The sequence below is a fragment of the Lemur catta genome, chromosome 10, assembly GCF_020740605.2.
Source record: "Lemur catta isolate mLemCat1 chromosome 10, mLemCat1.pri, whole genome shotgun sequence".
Lineage (NCBI taxonomy): Eukaryota > Metazoa > Chordata > Mammalia > Primates > Lemuridae > Lemur > Lemur catta.
The window spans coordinates 33064778-33079723 of NC_059137.1; the positions used below are offsets into that span (position 1 = coordinate 33064778).

The 14946-nt window shown below is 51.6% G+C and overlaps 1 protein-coding gene across 1 annotated transcript in view; it reads left to right on the forward strand.

The window, feature by feature from the left end:
- The first annotated feature begins 1865 nt into the window (after nt 1-1865).
- GABBR2 (gamma-aminobutyric acid type B receptor subunit 2) overlaps nt 1866-14946 on the forward strand; it is a 365809-nt gene continuing 352728 nt past the window's right edge. The window contains exon 1 of the mRNA XM_045563833.1: nt 1866-2643. Within this exon, the coding sequence (XP_045419789.1) occupies nt 2323-2643 (321 nt within the window). The 5' untranslated portion in view covers nt 1866-2322. The remainder of the gene's footprint in view (nt 2644-14946) is intronic.

A 14946-nucleotide genomic window follows, 5' to 3' on the forward strand; every position in this document is an offset into this window, starting at 1 on the left:
CTCAGGGCTGGTTGGTCCCAGGCCATGCATCTTGGGGCCTGGTCACCCCATAAGTGGAAACAGAGGGACTGGAGGACAAGATGCCAGGCAGGGCCTGCAGTCTGTTAGTGAATGTCAGGCAGAGTTACCCTAGCTTTCGACTTATTCCCAGATGTAGGTGTCAGTGGGTACCCTATATTGGCACAGTTTACAAGGAAAACACAAATGACTAAGGAGAAAAAGAAGAAAAAAACTCTGAAAATGCTCATTCAGAAACCCGAACTGAGGAGTTGAGGAATGGTAAGTGCCCAGAAGCCTATGATTGGAGGGCGTTTGTGATGCCAAGTGAGAGAGCAGCTGAGCAAATGTCTGGGGTCACACTGTCCTTTAAACGTGTGTGTAGGTAAATATATATTTATGGAGATGCTCAGGTGAGCTCTGCTCATGCAAACTGTCCAGCTTGGGGAGGAGGAAAGGCTGAGTGGAGCTACGACTATCTATAGAAGCATAGAAAGAGAATTCCGGGCTGGGAGAATTTGGCCTGGTTTCCCTGGCGCTGTCCAAGGTACTTCCCAGTGGTTCTGCTCAACCTCCGCTCAGGTCTTCCGTTTCCTGCTGATGACCCGGCCCTGACTCAGGGACGCCCCCTCCTCGCTCCATAAGAGTGGGTCTGTGGACACTATCTGGAGCACATCCCTCACCAGGTGCCTGAGGGAACCGAGGTCCAGAGCAATTGAGCATCAGGGCATCCTGGCTCCCACTGCACTGTGTACAGATGTCCTGCCGGCCCTGGGTTCCGTCCTCCCTCCGTAGGCTCTGCGTACTTTGACTAGCTACGGAAGCTCTGTGAGCCTCAGTGCATTCACCTGTAAAGTGAGGGTGATTAACGCAGTACATTTAGTTCAGAGGGCTGTGGTGAGGGTTACATTATGAGGCATGTATTAATACAATAGTAAGTGCTCAGGGAAGGTTAAACTCCCATCCTCGTTACAAGGTCGTCGATATGGCCCACAATGCCTGGCTCAGGCTCAACGATGTTTTGTGATTTGATGTCCTACTGTGTCCCCAGCATTAGTCAGCCCCTGGGATTTTATCAATTAATGACCATGATTCCCATTCTTCAAGCATGAAGAGGCACACGGGACCAAGGTCTTAGGTCAGCTCATTCGGGCACATCTGGTCCGAGACTGCTTTGCCTAGGATTGGCCAGCGCGGCCAGTGCGACCTGGCAGAGAGAGGGCCAAGTCCAGGGATGCTGAGGTCTGGCCTGTAGTGCTCCCACCTGGGGAAGAATTCTAGGGCGGGGCCCGTCAGGAGTGCGGACGCGGGGAGGTCAAATGCCTGGAGGGGGCGGTAGTGCACGCAAGGTTCGGACCCCAGCTTCGCCTGGGGTTGGCAAAGGGAGGCTGCTCCGTCTGGTGGGGAGGGGAGGAGTGTCCTCAGCCAAGGCCCTAAAGGCCGGACCGCCTAGCACCCAGGGGCGTTCGAGCTCCAGCAGGCGTCCTCCACGACCCTCCGGCCTCGGTCAGGACCCGTGGGTGCCAGAGCAGAAGGGAGCGTAGCCTGCATAGATATCTCTAGGACGCCTTCGTGGAACGTTCGCCCGCCCAGACCTTCTCGGCCAGACCTCCCAGAGGCAGTTCCAAACCGCCGTTCAGGTGCTACAGGAAGCGCTCGGCGAAGCAGCGGCGGCCGCTGCGTGTGCCAGAGCGCGGTCCTGGTTCCCCGATCGCTGTCCCCGGGCGCTTTGGTCCCCGGCGGTCGGCGGGCCGGGGGCGCCTGTGTGCGTGTGCTGGGAAGGTGGCCCTCCCCACGGCCGCCGCAGCGCCAGCACCTCCCCCTCCCCTGGCGCGCACGGCTCGTCCCCGTCCCTGGAGGCGGCCCGAGCCGCCGCTGAGCAGCCTCGCCTTCGCCTCCCGCGTTTCCTGCCGCCCGCCCTCCCCCGGCCGGGCTCCAGGGGCTGCCGCCTAGCAGCTCCCGGCGGGAGAGCGGCTCAGAGAGCGCACGGGGGCGGGCGGAGGCGGCCCGGTGCGGGGCGGCCGCGCTGGAGAGAGGCGCGCGCGGAGACGCCGGCCCCCCTCTCCGCGTTTGCTCGCTTGCTCCCCGCCTCCTGCACTCCGCTGGCTCCCACCCCTTCCCGGCGTGATTGATCCGTCACGGGCGCCGCCGCTGCCGCCGCCGCCGGGGCCGTTCTGAGCCGAGCAGGAGCCCGATCCCGAGCCGGAGCCGGGGCCCGGGCCGGCGCCATTGCGCGGGCGCCGAGGGGAGAGCTTGGCGCGGGGCGGCGGGCCGGGGCAGGCCATGCGGGCCGAGTGAGCCGGCGCCCGCAGCCCGCGGAGCGGCATGGCTTCCCCGCGGAGCTCCGGGCAGCCCGGGCCGCCGCCGCCGCCGCCACGGCCGCCTGCGCGCCTGCTGCTGCTCCTGCTGCTGCCGCTGCTGCTGCCGCTGGCGCCCGGGGCCTGGGGCTGGGCGCGGGGCGCCCCCCGGCCGCCGCCCAGCAGCCCGCCGCTCTCCATCATGGGCCTCATGCCGCTCACCAAGGAGGTGGCCAAGGGCAGCATCGGGCGCGGCGTGCTCCCCGCCGTGGAGCTGGCCATCGAGCAGATCCGCAACGAGTCACTCTTGCGCCCCTACTTCCTCGACCTGCGGCTCTACGATACCGAGGTGAGTGTCCGGCTGCCCGTGCCGTCGGGGCTCCAGGGTGGAGAGTGCTGGACAGAGACAAGCTCCGGATCTTGGCCAGAACGTTGATTGACCCGCCCGCGCCTGTCGAGGGCACCTCGGGCTGGTGCTCAGTGCTCACTCACCCCAGGGTCCCGCTGGGCTTGGCTGGCACAGCTGATACCAATATTTGCCAAGCACCCACCTCCTCTGGGATTGTGTGTGTGTGTGCGTGTGTGTGTGTGTAGGGAGTGAGATAGAAGACTAGGGTCTATTTTCACCAGAGAAAAAGGAGTGGAGAAGGTGGGGCTGGACCCCCCAAGGCCTGCAATGATTGCTCCTGCCCAGGTCCCATTCGTGGGGCTGTGAGGTGTCGGGTGGGAGGAACTGGCGCGTTGACTGCAAACTGGGCCGCCCAGGGCCGGAGGGGCTGCGGGCCTGCTCACAGGCCCCCAGGAAAGCCGACCCGCGCTTTGAGGTCCAGAGAGCTCCGGGACCCCAAGGGCTCGGGCGCGCAGCGGGGCTGGGCGCGTAGTGCGCGCCAGCAGCTCAGAGCCCGCCGGCTCTGCAGCGCTTCTGCCTGGATGTGCCGGACGCTACTTGTAGCCAGAGCGGTTCCTATGAAGAGAGCCCCCCCGCCCAGGGTTAGTTGCTCAGAGAATGCCCTGGTAGGTCTCGCTCCCAGCGCGCAGTGGTATCCGGCTGCGCCGCTACTGTTGGCCCAGCGGCTGCAGGCACTGTTTTTCCGGGCGCAGATTTGAAGCGTCCTAGTATCCGGAGCACGGACTTGGAGCGCAGCGGCGGGCTTCCCCTCTCGGCCTCCTTCTCTGAGCAGAGCCGGAGAGCCTAGGGCTTCCCATCCCAGGACTCCTCCCCACCCCTCGGTTTGGGTTCCACCTGAAGCCCCAGCGCGGACCTTCGCGCCAGCCCGGGAGCTGGGGCGCGCGGAGGGGCCCTGGAGGAGCCATCGCTGGCTGCGCAAGGTCGGGTTTGCGAGTTTTTCTGGACCGAGGGAGCCCCTACGCTCTGGCCGCAGCGTCCGCGACGCGGCCTGAAGGGGGCAGTGATTTCCTGTGCAGTAGGCTCTGTTGGCGCCTCTGCCACCGCGCCGAGCCGGGCCGAGGCGCTGGGCTTGACCCCGGCTTGCCGGGACTCCCCGGGCGCCTTTGCTGGAGCCCAGCTGCAGAGCCCTCTGGGGAGGAGGGTCGCGCTACTGCGCTGCTGGTGCAACCTGGGCTTCACTCCCTCCTGTCTGACCCTTTTTATGTCCCCGGAGAAAGAGCAGAATCTGGATTGTGTCTTATTCCCCGCCTCCCCCGCTTCACTGACGAACCAGCCTGCTCTGCGCTGTAAATAAAAGGTGAAGGAAACGGTGGCAGTTGGCGGCGGTGCGCGCAGGCTGCTGCAGGCGGAGAGGTGTCCTCTGCCCAAGAGGATGCAAACTGGGTGGCTGTGCAGGGCCAACCGGGGTGTGAGATCATTTCCCAGTGACATTTCTATCGTCCTCCTCTTTGCCCAAGCATTTTAAGTTCTCTGGGATACTTGTCCGGCACACATAAATGGAGGGAGCAGTGCAATTACACGGAGGCATGTCTTCTTGGCACTGTTTCTCTGTCGCTTCCATACATATTCTTCTGGAAGGGACACCAGGGAGCCGGTTCTTCCGGGACAAAACATTTGTAGACAGGGCAGCCTTGCTTGCATCATCAGCAAGTATTGTCAGCTACACAATGTTTTCATCATCAGTTTCTTCCCTTTAGAAAGCTTCCCTGAAAGCGATTTCATATTGGCCTGGTTGTGGCAGCAAAGAGATGGGAGCTTGGTTTCAGGGTGTGGGTTGAAGCTTTTACATTTTATTTTTCAAGTGTGTCTTGATGACTTGCTGAGTGAGAGGGCCCAAAGTCAAGAGGGTGAGGCAGTCGGAGACTCTTCAGTTCATGCGAATATTTAGGAAATAGCGAGAAGGAGGACAGAGGATAATTTCAGCCTCCTGCAAACGGGGAATTGTCTCTAGCCTTTTGAAGGGGCCCAGACCAAGGGCTTTGGGGTAGGTGGGACCTGTGTTCTAGTCAGAAACTGGTCACCTTCCCTGCTGAGTGACCTTGAGCTAGGTATTTAATCTCTCTAAGCCTAGAGTTCTCCATCTAAAAAAGTGGGAATATTATATGTACTCTGCAGAGTGGTGACATGGGGCTTAAGGGAGCTGACAGGCTCAGCGGCCAGTGCTCTGTCTGGCATGCTGTAAGCACTAAATAAATGTTTCCTGCCTCTCTTCCTTCATTTTCATTTGGTGTGGATTCACAAGTAAGACATTGTGGCTTTAGATGTGATAAAAATGGATACATCTAAAATATTAAGCCTGCTTATTTCTTTTTCTTGCTTTTGAAATCTCTTGGCAAGTCAGTGAAGTTATCACCAGAAAAAAAGAATTCTATATAACAATCAAATGTGTTATCTCCTGCCATGAAGTATCACATTTGGGAGAGTGCCTACCTGATAGAATTACTTAATTTTTTCAAGTGATCTCATCTTTAAAGTAGAGGTGCTTTTTCCCTGAGCTGGAGTGAAGGTAGGATCAGTGTAGTTAATTTGCAGCAAAATCCAGATTGATCTGAAGAGTGTTTGGGGCCTCGTTCATTCAGGTTGGCTGTCTTTGTGGATTGTGTGCACTGCCTAATTATTTGCAGGCTGTGTCACATCGTCTGTGGACTTGAACGCAGGATGGATGTGGTGAATGGATTTTAGCTGGCTTTGCTGACATTTGCTGTCAGTCAGTGGCCTCAATGGCCAGTGATTGTGGGCAGCCAGGATGGCGTTTGTCGCAAGGAGATGGAGATTTAGCAAGGAATGGGTTAATCTAGTCATTGAGGACAACCTGTCTCAATAAAAAGCCTCCTACATCCAGATCGACTCTCTACTGTAATTAGAATAGCAGTAGAATCTTCAAAGCCCCACTCAGTGCCATGTGTTTGTAAAAATGAAACATCCCAACAGAACACCTGTCTGTAAGAACCTTTGCTGCTCTGGTGTCGTATCAAATAATTTCAGCAAATACTTGTTTATATATTCCAAGAAAGATTTGGACAAGCAAGACAACTGAAAATACAGATAAAAGGAAGCACCAGAAACTATGTAAATAGCCATTACTATGTAAATAGTAATGGCAGTTACTATACCAAGAACTTGGGCCAAAATACTTATTGTATTTTAAGTATTAAATTTTAGCTCTGAGCTTCCCAGCAGTCAAGGTAAAAAGGCAAACATGGTAGGTTGGTTATATTACTTACATGTTTGATGAAAAGAATCTGAGGGACAATGTCTTTCTTTCTTTTGTTTTTTTTTTTAACTCTTTTTAAAAAAAGTTTTGCAGGAGATTAAGAAATGTTCTATTCTCCATGTGGTTGTTTCATATTCTTTGGTAGCCACATTAATAAAATAATAACCAAAAAATGAGTTAGAAATAATGTTGGTTTTTCTGATTTGATTAATAGTCATTATAGAAAAATTAAAAATTACAGAGAAGCATAAAGAAAAATAATAATTGCACATAATCCATCTATACAAAAATAATTACATCTAATAATTAGCATTATTCCCTTCCAGTTGCCATTGATTACTCTTATGTACTTGAGATCATACTCTATGCACTCATTTATATTTTGTTTCATTTAGTTAACATTATATCATGGGGATTTCCCTGTGTTTTCGACTCCCTTTAGTAAAGATGATTTTGGGTAACTATATACTATTTTATCCTATGGGTGCACCAAAGTATTTAATCATTCCACTATTGTTGGACTTATATGTTTTCCCATTTGTTACTATTTTAAATCATTCTATAATAAACTTAGGGAAAGTTCAGGGAGCCAAAGGAGCACGGTCCAGATGTGCAACTCTCAGGAAAACCACCCTGCTGTAGACATCCAGTGTAGAAAATCCAGAGAAAGCCCAATCAATGACTGGTGAGCATGTCTTTTGCTTGAGTGGCTTTGCCAAATATCTGTTCTCTTATTCGTAGTGCTTTAGAAAGGATCCAAGGAATTGTTGGATTGAGGCTACACTTCCTAAAAAAGTCTGAGTATAGCTCAGCAGATGTTTATTGAGCACCTGCTGGAGTCACTGGTGCTGCAGAAAGGTGTGAAACACAGCCCAGGGCTTGAGACGGGCAACCGGGACTAGTGAGCAGGGCAAGGAACATAGTCACCATTTTCAACGCAGGGTAGAAAATGATAGTGAAGGTATGATTCTGTGAGTATGCTAAAAACCATGGAATTTTACACTTTAAAGGGTGAATGTTATAGTATGTGAATTATACCTCATACAGCCGTTATGAAAAACAAAAAGATAGCACATGAGATCCTTTAGGGTCAGGCTCACATCTTCTCTACGGTTGTACCCCCACTGCCCAGCATGGTACCTGGCCCTTAGTAAGTGCATTGCTTAGTACTCTTGTTGAAAGTGACAGAAACCCAACTTTAACTGGTTCATAGGACTGAGAAAACCTGGGGTGGGCTGTATTAAGGTATGGCCAAATCCAGGTGCTCAATGATATCTTTAAAAATATCTTCGTCCCTGTCTCCTGCCTTTGATTTCCACTGTGTTGGCTTCACTCTTGGGCAGGCTCTCCCCATGTGGTAGCACAGATGGCCTCTAGAAGCTGCAGGCTTACAAACACTTCCAGCTTAGAAACTCCAGTAAGAAGAATGTTTCTTTCCCAACTGTTTTAGCAAAAGTTCCCAGCTTAGATCTCATTGGCTTCAATTGGGTCATGTGTTTATCCCCAAACAAATCACATGACACTGATGGGCCAGGCCTGGGACATCTGCCAGCCTTTCCTGACTGGGAGGGAGGTGAGGTCCACTCCACCCAGCCATGTGAATACAAGGTGGAGAAGCCTCGATTCTTCCATGGAAATCAGAGGCTGTTAAGGTGTGAACGCCAGGTCTGATCACAATGTGCACAAAGGCAGGAAGTTGGCAAATGCTAAAGTGAAGAAACAGTAGACGCCACGGGCAGTAAGAGAAAGGGAAGACCATATCTAGGTCAAGAGAGGCCCCCTGGAGGAGAAGAAGTGAAGACTGGGCCTGGACAGGGTGAATATAATGTTGACACAGAGAGGCAGGAGCTCTGGGAAATGGAGGTTGGATCCCAAAAAGGGTCCCCAGGAGCAAAGGATGGAGGCAACAAAGGGCAAGATGTGTGGGGGTCACTGACTTGTTTTTACTTGAGTGCAGGGTTTGTAGAGGGAAACAGCTGGGTGCTGGGTGTGGATGGCCTTGAGTGCTGTTGTGAAGAAGGTTGGACTTTATTATAGAGTTTCGAGGAGCCACAGGGTTTTGAACATGGGTGTGAGCTGATCAAGGCTCGACTGCAGACAGAATGGGCCTGGAGTCCCAGAGCCAGGAAGCTATGGAAGTCTTTGAAGGGAGAGACGATGGGGCCTGGACGGAGGTGGGGAAGCAGCACAAGGTTGTAGAGAAGGGGCTGCATGGAGACCCACAGGGCAGGAGGGCAACAGAGAGGGAACCAATGGCTGGGGAGTGTGTCCCCAGTGCTGTCACTGGAATTAGATGCACCGTAAGGGAACAGGAGAGAGCATCTCCTGTGGGCAAGAGGCTGGTGAGCTCTGAGCATGTGGCAGGTGAGCCCTGGCCTCAGGGTCAGGAGATCCGGGGTTGTCTCCTCGTTTGGGTACCACTCACCATCTTGGTGACCTTGGGCAAGTCAGTTTGCCTCAGTTTCTTCCTCTATAAAATTGGGCTAATATACTAACTGCCTTGTTGGTGCAGGAGGATCAGATGAGAGGATCCAAGTAATGTAATCAAATCAATACCCGGTACACTATGCGCACTCAGTAAACACTTGCTGCGCTGTTACTGTCATTATCATTTCTGTACAATACGGGCGTAATTACGCTGACCTCACAGGGCTGCTACAAGGAATAAACGTAAGGGATGTGGAAGCTCAAAACATGATGTAAATGCATGGCAGTGTTATCGGTCACCTTGTTTTCTGGTGCTGTGTTGCAGAGAAGGGGCACTGGTGACAGAGGGAGCACACGCTGAGGCCTGTACTCACGTGTGTCCCCCAGCATGTCTGTCATTCTGCCTGTGTCATAGCTGTGTTAGGCTCTTTCTCCCCGCCTGGCCTGTAGCCCTGTGAGGGCAGGGCCTGTCCCACGCCCAGGGCCTTCCAAGCTGTGGCATGAGCACATGGCTGCTGAACCGAACCGTGAGTGGGCAAATTACAGTCTCCTTTCTGAGGCAGCATCCCCCAGGATGGCTGATCTCGTCACTTCCCCAAGGTCTTCTTCGTCCCTTGTTTCAGGACTTAGGTGGCTCTCTATATCAGGATTCAGTTGACTACCCAGCTATAGCTGCCCTCTGTGTGTTCCTACCAGTGCCAGCCCCTGAGCTTCCCAAGATGAAGACAGAGCCTTGGCCATGCCAGCCCCCCTCCAATTCCTCAGACCTAGCCAGACACCCATGGGCACACCTTCTCTGTCCCTAAGTTCCTTTTCAAAGAGAATGAATGGGGGTGGGGGTGGAACTATCACACTAAGGGCCTGTTTAGTACTTGGTATTGGGCTAAGAGTGTAGCATGCTAACTTTATCTTCAAAGGGGCATTCTTCATGTGTTTGGCCTTCCCTCCTCTGGGCACAGAGTAACATCAACTTCTGCATACCGAGATCTGAGCTCTTGGCAGGGTAATTAGCAAGCTGGAAGTCTAAGATAACAGTGCAAAGAGACGTGCTAAACAAATACATATATGGGACATATGCCTTTTGTTAGTTAAGATGAACTAGGCTATGCTGCATTAACAAACAAATCCTGTAATCCCTGTTGCTTAACACAGTAAAATGTATAGGTTGCTCACACAAAGTCCGGTGTGTGTCAGAGGGCCTCCTGGGTGGCTCTCCTCCAAGCGGTAACACAGGGATCCAGGCTGTCTTTGCACTGTGACTCTCCTATGTTGAGGCTTCATGAAGATGGAGGTAGAGAGGAAGCCATGGGGAAGGCACACTGGATTTTTAACCACATTTACTTGGAAATGACATGTCATATTTCTACTCATATTTCATTGACCAGAAACAGTCACTGGCTAACCTAACTTCAAAGGAGGCTGGGAAATGTTGAGGAGCATGTGAATGTCATGGACACTTGTCATTTTGGGTCCTTCAGGAAGGAGATGCCAAGATAAACTTAGAAGTGTGGATTTACCTATGGAAGATAAAAGAATAGGTAGGGAAATGCTCAGACCATGATGCCATCCTGATACCTGTGAAAGGAGCCGGGGAGGGAAGCAGAGTTGGGTAGGAAGAGTCTCAGGCCAGGGTGCAGTGCTCAGAAAGTCTTGGCCAGCCCAAGGTGAGCTCCGGAGCAAGGAGCGCCCAGGAGTCTTCTATTGGACCCAAAGAGCCAGGCTGTAGAATCCCTGCTCAACTCAGTCATTGACTGAGGTTTGCCCTGGGAGACTGCGTCCTTAGCTTGAATGCTGTGGCAGGTCTTGAAGGTGCTAAAGCTGATAGCCATCAGCTGACTGCATCTCCTCCTGTAGGTTCTCTCTTCAAAGGAGGTCTGAGGGTCCCGCCGGGCTGGCTGCCACAGACACAGAGCCCAAGTCCTATACCCATTGACTACCAGACCCTGTCCTAGGCTCTGGGATACAGAGATGGATGAGACCCAGATCCCACCCTCACAGAGCTCACCGTCTAACAGGTGGTCAAGACAGACAACAACAATCACACGAGGAGTGGTCCAGCCATGACAAGGATGGCATAGGCCGCCAAGGCAGGCATTCCTCTCCTTGAGGCAGCTGCTTGGTCCATCCCCATGTTGCTTGGGAGTGAAATGTAAGTGACTTCTTATCTCTCACTTTTTTGGTTAATTATTTTGGTTTTAGGAAGGTGAGAAAATTAAATGGCATAGTTTGCCCAATGAGCAGCTGCCTTACATCTGCTACTTTCTTTTCTTCTTCCCTATGATTATGTAAGAATGTGCGGTGAGGCTGGTGAAATGCCTTCCTCTCTGCACCTGGCTTTCCAGGGATGAACAGGTGAGCCAGGCTGAAACCATGGGGGCGTGAGCCCCAGAGAGGTTCTGGGTTCTGCTGCTGGGTTACTTGCTGAGACCACGGGGAGGTCTTCACTGCTCTCTGAATCGCAGCACGGATTGAAGATCTCCGCTCCGTTGTTACCACCAAGAGGGTAGGCACAGGGTGTGTCTGGCTCCTTTGTGGTCCCCCCAGGCACTATCTCAGGCCCAGGCCCAGAGCAGGAGCTCGATAAATATTTATCGAACAAATAGATCTAAAAGCCTGGATTCCAGCCCTCCGGTTCTAAGAGGATTAATGGGCAGAGTTTTAACAAATGGAGGAAGTGCTTTGTTTGCCAGGCCATATGGGGGTGAGCTTCCTGCTTGCTCTTTATTCATTCTTTTGGGTTCTTATTATTTGGTGCTTTCGGGGGCTCTGCAGTTGTGGTGTGAAAGGGGGATGGGTACTTCTTGGATGTTCCCATAAAAGATTATGTGCAAAGCTGATGTCATTTTCTTCTTCCCTGACAAACATGCATAGCATCCTCCAAGGAACATCAAAATCTAGGAAAGAAATACTTTGCAGTGTCTGAGAGGTATAATGGTTTACGAAGTCAGTTTATTGGAGCAACGCTGTAACCAGTAGATGGAGGACTTAGGAATTGGGTTCTGATTGCCTACTAGTTCCCACCTCCAGGGAGCATGAGAGCAATGGAGGCTGGACTGGACTTTGGTCCTCGTAGAAATTGTAGGAATGAAGCCAAGTCATCAGCCCGGGTGAGTCAGATGATCTAGTGGCAGGTCGGGGCATAGTGAATAAAGATGTGCCCTGGAATCCCCTGAGTAGTGAGACTTCTTCTAGGCTTCCTGCTCCTGGGCTGGAAGCTTCTCTTCTTTATCCTTCCATGGCCTGTACTGACTCAGAAATTTGGTGTGCTCAGCTTGAAGGTGACCATCTCTGTGATGGTGACAGAATAGGTCTGAGCCCCAAACCAGATAACCAAATGTGTTAGAATCATGTATAAAGTAAGAGTAAATTGGTTATGAGCTGGAGTTTAAGGGTCTGAAAATTTGTGCCTGAGTGAGGGGCATGAATGTTGTGACCCCTTTTTGGGCTGATTGGGGCATTCTTTTGCCAATTTTCTACATTTCCAGTCTTTATTGCTGGAAGGATGAAGTGTCTTTGTCATCTAGAAAATTAGTGGTACATCCAAAGTGTTGAATAAATGGACTCATCTGTCTTCATCAATGCCCATGTCCCACAGCTGCTGGCCGAAGCAGACCCCTTCTCCTGCCATTTGGCAAGGACATCATCAGTCACTGTTCAGATCAAATCTAGCTGGAGAAGGACTTTGTGGAGTGATGCATTATTGCTGCTCTCATGGCGTGGGGTCAGGAGGTGGCACTGAGAAAATGATATTTTCACACTCTTCTTATGATCCACTTGACTTTGTTCAGAGGGAACTGATTTTGAAAGCAACAGCCATACTTATAATAATCATCACTATATTATTCAAATCACTTTGTTTCTAGAACTACCCATTCACTGAAAATGCTCAGAATTGTTCAGGGATGTAAATAGCAGACGGGGACCCGGATGCTCACTCTGGGGCATATGACCAGAGCCCAGGCTAATGTCCCCCTCCCCACCCCCGCCCAGCCCTAGCTCAAAGAGTGCCCTGGCTTTGATGAAAGGGAGGACAGCTCCACCATTACTCCCCAACGCAGGCTCTGCAGCCCCACTGACCCTTCCAAGCTCCTTGCTGGACTCTGGGTATTCTAGAAACTTCAGGAAGCCATTGAAAAGCATCTAATCTCATTGTCATAAACAACGTAAAAGCAAATGGAAACATTTAGTTGCAAGTGTGTAGATGAAGGAAAAGAGAATAGAACAACACCACACCTTTATCTAGTGCTTACCACGAGGTAGTACCGATGTCAGATGATTTGCATCCTTCATTGGTTTGGTCTTAACTACAATCCTATGAGGCTGGTACTATTATTGTCTGCATTTTACAGATGAGGCTTAGAGAGGTTAAGTGACTTAGCTAAGATCACAACCAAGTGTTGAGCTGGGATTTGAATCTGGATGGTCTGACTTTGATCTCTACAGCTTAAGCGCTGAGTGAACCAACATCTTCATATAGTTATCTTCCTCCTTTAAAAGCAAGTGGCAAGTTTTGTCAGTAGTTGATGTCTCTTTTTATTCTTGCAAATTTCCCCCAACTGCCTGCCTCTCCCTCTGATTCAGCCCCACCCGCTCCCATTTCCCTGTCCACCCACTCAGTCACACACAGCCAACCCTGTTCTCTCTAGTCACTTTAAGCGTGTCTGTCTACACACCTGGCTCACACCGATCTGCTCCCTATCCCCTTGCACCTGGAGATTTGTCTCTTGCAGACTTGTTACCTCTTGTTGTGTTTATGTGGGGCGGTGGCGTTTGTGTCTGTGTATGTCTCCTGTTAGATAATCTCAAGGGCAGTAGCTGTGCTTCCTTTATGCATTGAGGCCATGCCTGCTAAGCACCTACTTGGTGCCAGGCCCTGGGTGTGTTATGGGACATACAAAGATGCACCAAAAATAGCTGTGCCCTCAAAGGCACATGGGAGAAGAGGACAGGGGTCATTACCATGCAGTATGAGAAGTGTGATGGTGGGCCTGGGGTGGGTGCAGGGGCTGTCCCTAACTGTCCTCTGCACCCCCAGGTACTGTCCCAGCACTCTGGTCAGTACTCTGGTCTGGTAGCCTCTCTGCTTGGTACCCTGCAGGGACTCACCATTGTTCTGGGGATGGGAACACAACCTCTCCCACAGCCTTGGAGGCCCTCTGGGGTCTTCCCTGCCCACTCCCCAGTGTCACTCTCCCCTCTTCCTCTGGGCCAAACCACGTGGTCCTTTCTGCCTCTTGGGTGAGCATGCTCCCTGCACAGGCCTTTGCACAAGCTGTCCCGTGGCCTGGAATGCTTTTTCCACCTTTCTTCATCCTTTAGATACCAGCTCAAGCATGCCTTCTCTGTTCTCTTTGCTTAGGAAAAATCCCCTGTCATGTTTCCTCTAAGAACTATGAACCTTTTCTTTCTAGTGCTTGTCACAGTTGCAGTTTGACACTGGTTGTATTATTTGATCCATGTTGGTCTCCCCCTGTTCCTCCATGGGACTGTGACCCCCAAGAGTGCAAGAACTGATGATCATTTCGGCTCGCCATAGTGTCCAGCACATGCTCTACCGCATAGTAGGTGCTCAGTAAATACTTGTAGACTGAATGAGTGAAGGCTGAAGGATTCTAAGGCAGGTCCAGACGTTTATAATGGCTTGCTAGTGTTTTTCGATGCCTTTGGGGTGTGAGGGAGACAGCTGGACCCTGTGGAAGGATATTTGGAGTCAGATGTCCCGTGTGTTATGCTGGCACTCCTTGCCCCCGAGTCTCAGTGTCCTCATCTGTGAAATGGGGAAGATACTCTCTCAGAATTGTTCAGAGGATTGACATGGACCATTTGTGGAAAGCATTGAGCACAGGGGCCTGCATTCAGTAGGCACCCACTAAATTTTACTGTCATCATTTCATTATAATGCATATGAAAATGTAAAATGTTATGTTGTCCCATAAAAACTGGCTCACATTTCAGCAAGGGATTGTGTATTTGAGGCCAGTGAAGAAATTGTGATCTGTGTCTGAGCTTCGTTGAATGAATTTTCTAAGTGAAGTTAAGGTCCCTTCATTTCTGGAAGGATTTGAGGTTCACTGAGAGCTCAGTGGGGACCTTCCCACCCTGGCCCTTGTGGCTGGGCTGCTGTCCCCAGTGGAGTCCTCATAACTCGGTTATTGTCTGCCGCCCTGCCTGGCCGTGAGCTGGGCCAGCCCACGGGGACAGGCGCATCATCTGCCCGAGTGCACAGGACGGAGCCTGCAGGTACTCGGGTGTCTGCGAGTCGATGGAGGCCTCTGTGTCTGGAGCACCCTGGCACATTGTAAATCCTCAGCAAATGTGTTTTGCATGAGTGGCGCTAAACACAAGGTAAAATATCAATTTTGGATAAAATCACAACTGAGCCTGTAAATGGAGCAGAGGGAGAAGATGTTATCAGGCGTCTGCGAGGAACACGTTGCTTCATTTGAGCCCTGGATTTGAAGGCAGGAGACGGATGTGCTGGCGTTCCTGTGTGATGGGGACACATTTCCCTTTAGGCTCCAGGGACAAATCTTTTAGGTTTGAGGCAGGACGGTTCAGTGGAAGGAGCTCTGGACTTGACATGGGGGACCTGACTCAGACAC